Source organism: Mus caroli, chromosome X, assembly GCF_900094665.2.
Source record: "Mus caroli chromosome X, CAROLI_EIJ_v1.1, whole genome shotgun sequence".
Classification (NCBI taxonomy): Eukaryota; Metazoa; Chordata; class Mammalia; order Rodentia; family Muridae; genus Mus; species Mus caroli.
Window position 1 is genome coordinate 3,459,153 of NC_034589.1, and position 8,353 is coordinate 3,467,505.

At 37.9% G+C, this 8,353-nt stretch overlaps 1 protein-coding gene across 1 annotated transcript in view; it reads left to right on the forward strand.

Moving 5' to 3' along the window:
• Positions 1-8,142, forward strand: part of Xk (X-linked Kx blood group) — a 39,309-nt gene extending 31,167 nt beyond the window's left edge. The window contains exon 2 of the mRNA XM_029473496.1: positions 3,735-8,142. Within this exon, the coding sequence (XP_029329356.1) occupies positions 3,735-4,604 (870 nt within the window). The 3' untranslated portion in view covers positions 4,605-8,142. The remainder of the gene's footprint in view (positions 1-3,734) is intronic.
• The last annotated feature ends 211 nt before the right edge of the window (positions 8,143-8,353 follow it).

The window sequence follows — 8,353 nt, forward strand, 5'->3', positions numbered from 1 at the left end:
TCTCTCTCTCTCTCTCTCTCTCTCTCTCTCTCTCTCTCTCTCTCTCTCTCTCTCTCTCTCCCCGTGTGTGTGTGTGTGTGGGGGGGGTGTATTAGCAGACAAAAGAAAATACAGTGTAAAAGGGGGGCATCCTTTCTTCTTTCATCTGCCCATCTCTGTTCCTTTTCATTTCCTTTTCCTCTGTTCTCCCCTCCCATTCCTTATTATTACAGAAATCTCCTAAAATATTTGTCTGTTTTTTCAAATGCAAGATACATTTTAGATACAGCTGACTCAAATAGATTCATATACTCAGAGAACAGAGCCAGCATTGAAGGAACAGTTGGAATTTGGAGGAGAAAGACAATATTTGGTACAATAAAGGCTTTGAAAAGACAACCAGGCATAGAGGGCAAGACCCCAGATAAGTGATACTTTACTGAATTGAAAGAAACAAAAGATGAGATTCAGTGCATCTCAGAAGTAGCCTTGAAACTTGAATTTCTAACTGCTCACTGTGTGTGTCAATTCTCCCTTACCTTTACACTCCATTTCCCTTTGGGCTTTCTCACTTCTTGCCCCATCCCCATAACATGCTCTATTGTTATTTGGAGATAGGTTCTAGTTAGGCTTCTCAAGGTGCCTTTCAATTACAATCTTTCTGACTCAGTCTCCTGGGATTGCTAACATACACCAACATGTTCAGCTTGCTAATTTTATTAAAGTCTGTTTGACCCAGTGTTTCATGAGTTCCGTGGTTCTCTTGAAACGATGGTGTCTTCAGACAGCAGTTACATAACAGAGAACCATCACTGACCATCCTCTCTCTTACATGTAGCCTTTGGTATATATTGACACCCACATAGAAACTGTCCTCCTGTCCAACAACTAGAATTCCTTCTCCAAACAGAATTCTGTTGGAAAAATAATCTCCATTTCTTTGCATAAAGGCTAAGGTTTTGGTGTCAAGAAATGAGCAAATTCATACCTGGTGACAGCTTCTCCAGGTTCACAGAATTCTTACAGAACTTTGATGGACTAGAATTAGGAAAGAGGAAGCAAGATTGAGGCAAGGATTTACAATCTACTGAAGCCTTTGCAGTTCCCTTTTTAACCTAAAATTGTGTCTTGCTTGTGATAGAAGATGAGGCTTATTTTATGAAAGGATATTAGACTTTGATAAAGAGGATATTCGTCTTTGGTAAAGAACCGCTTATATAAGCAGGATTGCCAAGTAGCCCCCTTGTGTGTTCACTATGGGTACATAGGTTTAGGAGATGATGTCAGAGAGCCCCTAAAGACTTGTTCTCTGTAAATGTTAGAAGATGAAGACAAGGATAGGAGAAATTGTTACTGAGGGGTACCAGGTAGGGTCTGGTTCTCTGCAGAGATGGAGAATATTCTTCATTGATGTTCAGGGTTCTTTTTTGCCTCTCATGTTCTTTTCTCCATTTAAGTCTATATAAGTTTGTATTTACATGACAAAAACCCTAGTCATTTCCTAGGTAACAACTCATCTTTATAGGCAGAAATATCTATTGTAAGCATTTTGTGTTAGCTTTTTTGTTTCCTTAGGACATTGATTCTCAACCTGTAGGTTGTGACCCCTTTGCAATGGGGTGTGGTGGGGTGGGGGATAAAGGGGAGATGTTGAATGACCTTTCACAGGGGTCACCTAAGACCATTGGAAAACCTAAGACCATTGTAATATAATTGTAACTTATATTACAATTTATAACAGTATTAAAATGAGTTATGAAGTCACTACAACACTAAAGGGCCACAGCATTAGGAGGATTGAGAAGCACTGCCTTGGGGAATTACCTTTCTTGGCCAGATTTTTATGATATTTTACAATGTGCATCCATTTATAGTTGTATGATTAAAGTATATGATTTTAAGATAATTTCCTTGTATTTTCAAAATTCTGTGCTTGGTTACTCAGCACCAAGTGGGTAATAATTGTTTTAATTCTCTTAATGCAGAGAAGGATATTCTGTGTAAGTAGTTAGCCTTACAGGACAAACCATTAGTAGATTCTTGGAATTTTTGTGATTCTTATGCTGTTTAATGCAATATACATTTTCAGGTTAAATAGCTTAAATATAACATTATATATATGTAGGATTGAATAATTTACATTCCAACTATGCATGACTAGTTTTTTTTTTTTAGCATATGAAGTGTTTTTTTGTAGTGGACAAACATTTAAGTACTGACAGAAAATGCTTCAATACAAGATTCTTCAATACAAGGATGAGAGCATCTATAGCCACACATAAAAACTACCACACAAATATTCTGAATCACAGTGTTCACTGAATCAGCCTCTCAAGAAAAATAACTCAGTACAGCTACTTCCTAGTCTCTTCTGATGTTTTTAGCTTTTAGATATTAGTAGATGCCAGTCTTTACAATGAAGAATAAGAATACTGCTTTCTAGAATCAATGTCAAAAACTGAGTAAAGTTGATACTTTCAGTAAAATTGAGCTTTCCTTGGACAAATTAAAAATTAAGGCATGTGAGTCTTCAGGCCCATCAAATGTATGTTTTTTTCATTGACTCAGAATTTAAGGGGAAAAAGTTAATTCTCCTGTATTACTTTCATTAATTTTTGTGTGGCTCATGGTGTGTAATATGTAGTTTAAGGACAACATGAACAAAGTTGGTTCTCTCCTTCTAGTATGTGACTCCCAGGTTTTCAGGATTAGTGCTATGCAGCCGTACCACAGGGAGATGTTGCTACCTTCTTTTTTGTATTATTTAGATAGAGTTTTAGTATATGAATGGAAATCCATGGATTTGCATTTCAGAGCAGGCATGGATAGAGCTACTGTACATAAGGTAGTGTAAGACTGACAAAGCAGACTAATAGATATTGAACAGAACATATTATCCAGAAATAGAACCCCTTAGAGTTGACATTATTTAATCTTCAACCAAAGAGCAAAGACTACACAATTGGAAAACAATACTTTCAACAATTGGTGCTAGAATAACTGTATACAACCATAGGATATCTGTAACATGTGAGTAAACACAGAGCTTTTACCATTTGTAAAGTTGAACTCAAAATACATAACAACCCAAAGTACAAAATGGTATAAATTCTAGGAGATAATATGGGAGAATCTCAAGGGTCAGGGTTTGGGGATGGCTTTGTATGTGTAACACCACAAAAAAGGAAAAGGAAAAACTGAAGAAATGCTAGACACAGTCTTGATTCTGCAGAAACTGATAGAGCAGCTGACAAAACAAAACATACTATGTAAAAGACTCTTTGTGTTCTCATTGACCAAGATTGGCATCACAAACAAGCCGCAGGCTACATTGCCTCTGAAGCAGGCCATGAGAGGATTTGAGGCCATGCATTTGAAAGGAATGTATAACAGACTGGAGAAAACACTGAGGAACAGAAGGGGACGAGTGGGGTCATTATTAGACAGAATTCACAGTAGGTGACTGGAAGTGAGCACTGGGAAATAGCATAGACCACGTGTCTCACAGCTATTATACAAGCAGGTGAAGAAACAAGCTCTTACTGTGGCTATAACTCAGTTATTGGTGTTGCCCCATGGCTCTCAACCCCCTGGTGTTTTAGCCTGCCAGATATATGTGTATAGTAGTCTTGTGTAATTCTGTAACAGTTCTTGGGCAGTCTCAAATATCACCAGGGAGAACTTAGTAATACAGAAGAGTCCAAGGCCTGTGGGTGAGAGATGATAGAGCATTGGCCTGAGGATTCTTGGAAAAGGTGAGATTTGACAGTGCTCTTTCTCTTCTCTCTTCAGGCATCATCATGACCTTGTCCCTGCTGTCTATTGTCTATGGCGCCTTACGTTGCAACATCTTAGCCATCAAAATCAAGTATGATGAGTATGAGGTCAAAGTCAAACCCCTGGCTTATGTCTGTATCTTCCTCTGGAGAAGCTTTGAGATTGCCACTCGAGTCATCGTCCTGGTCCTCTTTACCTCTGTCCTGAAGATCTGGGTGGTGGCAGTCATACTCGTCAACTTCTTCAGCTTCTTCTTATACCCCTGGATCGTTTTCTGGTGCAGTGGCTCCCCATTCCCTGAGAACATAGAGAAGGCCCTAAGTAGGGTGGGTACCACCATCGTGCTCTGCTTCCTCACTTTACTCTATGCTGGCATCAACATGTTCTGCTGGTCAGCTGTCCAGCTGAAAATTGACAATCCGGAGCTCATCAGCAAGTCCCAGAACTGGTACCGCCTGCTCATTTACTACATGACGAGATTCATCGAGAACTCCGTCCTCCTGCTCCTGTGGTATTTTTTTAAAACTGACATATACATGTATGTGTGTGCACCTCTGTTGATCTTGCAGCTGCTCATTGGGTACTGCACTGGCATTCTCTTCATGCTTGTGTTCTATCAGTTTTTCCACCCTTGCAAAAAGCTCTTCTCCTCCAGTGTTTCTGAAAGCTTTAGGGCACTTCTCAGGTGTGCCTGTTGGTCCTCCCTGAGGAGAAAATCCAGCGAGCCAGTAGGAAGGATAGACACAGACTTAAAGGCATGCACAGAGCAAGATGTAATGCCTACTACCAGTAAAGTGATCCCCGAAGCCACTGACATCTGGACTGCTGTTGATCTGTGCTCTGCTTAATGAGACCTGAGGCTTCTGACAAGTAATGAGACTTCACACACATCATGAGCCCTGCACAGGGACTAAGGCATGAAGTTAGCTGTCAGTTCCCTGTGAGCTGCTACCTTTTATAAACCCCTTGGATTTGAGGCAGCTTTGAGAGCATTAAAGAAGCCTACTACCCCACAGTTTGTTTCGCATTTGACTCTGTTCTGTTCTTGCATCCTCACTGGCCCTTTCATTGATTGACACAGTATACCTGAAGTTTCAGTTGAGCTGGTCATACTCATCATTAGAATGAAGAGAAATGCTCGTTTTCTAGTTTCTAGCCTGTTGTCTCAGTAGCCTAATGCTTTACTACTACTGAATATAGCTTTATACAAGAGTCACCATGATAGCTGGGATAGGTTCCTAGGGATTTTACAACTTTGTTCCAATTATAGCTTATAGGAGAGCTATTTAAGTTTGTTTTATTGGTATGTTCCATTTTCACCTCACTAAGACTTTTTATAGATAACCAACTATAGCCACTCTGGCATGCAATGTGCATTTTGTTTCCAAGGCCTAGATTTGGGACTTTATTAACTAGGATCCATTGGTACAGTTTCTTAGGAAAGCCACATTTCATTCCACATGTTGAAGAAAGTAGGGATCAGGATCGATTGGGACAACTGTTAGAACATCAAAAACGATGGAAGCTCATACAAATATCTAAATGTTTAAAATATGAATTGGTCAGAAGGTAGGCTTCATTCTCCTCATAATTCAGGCTTGTCCTATAATTCTGAGAAATTTCTAGTAGAATTTTCTAAGATTAATATTTTAAGAAGGAAGAAAATAAAACTAGCAGTCCTCACCTCTATCTTTCCCTTCCTTGCATGCCAAGCAAGTTTTAAACAAGACTTAACCTCAGTTCATTTGCTGTTGTTTCTAGAAAGCCCTATAGAAATCTGTTCCCTGATGCAAGTATATAGGACATTTTATTTTTCACAATTTTAAGAAAAGAAGTGTTTTCCTCACTACCATCCTTAGTTAGAAATGTTGAACTTAGAAACTTTTTAAGTTATAGAAAGTAATGAAATGATCAGAAGTTTTTGTTCCTCATGAAATCCATTTTGACTTGATAGCAGTTCATTTTCATGAGATATTCAGTTTTGTCCTCCACACCATTTCATCTAATGAATAATTTCTCTCTCATCTGGAACTATTTATTTTAATTTAAAAGGGTTGGATAGAATATTGTCAGTACTCTGACAAAGGTGCCAGCAAGCAATGCTATGATCTCTACCACTAAATGTGGATGATGAAATGTCTACAAACAAGTGACCATGAAATTCACACCAACTTAACATGAAAATTGTAACAAAATGCAATGCATTTCCAAAGGTACCCCTATTTGCGATTCCATGGGATAGAATAGATATTCAATTTTCTGACCACCTAAATACATAAAACACATTTATCTGGCCATCATACTCCTCATAATTGCTTTTTAAAAACTCTTTTGGTATCAAATTGATGAGAAATTTCATAAACAAATGAACATTCAGCTTGGTAAGTATTTTACTATAGTAGAGGATTCGTAAAATAGTAAGTATTCTTTGATGTGTCATTCACACTGTTAATCTTTGTACCATTTTGTATGCACACATTTCAGTAAGGTTCCGAACCACAGAGCATCTGTTTTTCTTTCCTGAAATATTTTTCCTCATTTGTACTTCTGTTTTGCCAGGATTTATGGTTTACCTGTATGAGAATGCATAGGCAGTCCATCATTTTTGATCACTTTTAACATATAGAAGTCAAATTGATGTTTGTCTATGTTTGCTGTTGACCCCTGTATCACTTTTCCTGTTTTTAATACATCTAGATCTAGTTAGTGTACATCATCAAAGTGATACTTTATATAACAGATAATTCTTTGTACTTTTCTTGCTCAGAGGTAAAAAACTGTTGAAAATACATAGCAAGTACAGGGAAAGTAAAGGGAAAACAAGCTTAAGATGCTAAAGCACTCCTCTTTGGGTCGTTTCCTAGTTTAAGAAGTCCAAAATGATTGAAAGGGTAGGAAGAGCATCCCTAGGTCATCCTAAAATGCTCTTCTCTGTCACATCATTTCCTTATGTTTACAGGCACCAGGTGTTTTCAGTCTTTAATGTGAAGAAAATCCTTTCCTTGAAGCTTTCCAGTGACTGAGGGGAGAGATGGTACCCATTTCCAATTTCAGGGCAGGCCTTGAGAGTGAGACCAGCGCCACTCTGACACTTCCTAGGCAGGTTCAGAATTAGACAATGGTAAGGATACTTGTCTTTTCCCAGCCTTGGTTTAGAAGCATGACCCAGAAATGCTTTTAAACTCTTAATTTTCAAATATATTGTAAGCCCCTTTACCATAGTCAGTTGGTAAGCATCTTGAATGACCTCAAACCAAACTAACTAGCAGTGATAAACTATCAGACACCAAAGGCCCACCCAGGTCCCGCTTTATAAAGACAGGTGTTTTTTATTTTTTATTTTTAACTAATTAGATATTATTTCAGTCTCTTGGTAAGTAGGCTTTTTCCTTGTGCAGTCCCACAAGCTTACTTAATTATTCTATGCCTCCATTTCCTAACTTACCAAATTAACATGATATGATATACTATTCCAACTTACCTCACAAACTTTTTGGAAAGATTTCACTAAATAATAGACACAAAAATATTTCAAAGTCCCATCAAGAGTTATTATATTACTCAAGTCCATAAACTGGTTATTGTTTGTGGTTTGGTTTGGTTGTCTCCCCGACTGATATGACATAAGTAGTTTCATCCACATCAGTCTTTAGTGAATGCACAGGTCTTTGGGCTTCACTGCAGTTGCCCTGTCTTACCATCAGTTAATTACAGAAATTAGTACTCAGGGCATGTGCGATGGCTCAGCCGGGGAAGGTTCGTGCCACCAAACCCAACAACCCAACTTCCATCCTTGGGACCTACATGATGGAAGGAAAGAAACAGTTCCCACAGCTGTCTGATTTCTAAAAGCAAACTATGGTGTGTGTATGCATGTATGCAGACTCACACAACACACACACCACAAACACATACCACAAATACACACACACAGACACACACACACACACACACACACACACTTAAAAAATAAAAAAAAATTAAAATATCCCCTAAATGCTTAGTACTTGGTGAGAAAAAAAGACCCAGTGGGTCTCAGAATTTGCTTCTGATAGCAAATAAGTTTATTGTCTTCATATTATCCTTTATAAAGAATGTAACAGCATCTTTTGATAATTATACATTACAACTTAAATGGCTGATTTGAAGCATTAATTAAATGTGAATGTAATCTGTACAGTTTTGTAAACGGGAAAATAAGCTTAGTATTGATTGTCTTGAAAATGCAGCATTTCCTTGGGATCTGCTTTACAGCATTGGTATGATTGTATGTGCCAGTGCATCTCAGCCAGTGGATTGTGGGTATGCACTTTTGTGGATTGCTTCTCAGAGTCATTGACTCAAATGTTGTTTATGTTTCTTCATACAATAAATTAATTTTTTCAATTTTCTCTTGCATTTTATTTCTTGTATAAACCTTAAATGACTTCTTTTTTGAAATTTAAGGCCCATTTGAAAGACAAATTCGAAAATGGTTTGTTGTGATTATGTACTTTTATTTTTTTTTAATATTTTTATTACATATTTTCCTCAATTACATTTCCAATACTATCCCAAAAGTCCCCCATAGCGCCCCCCACTTCCCTACCCACCCATT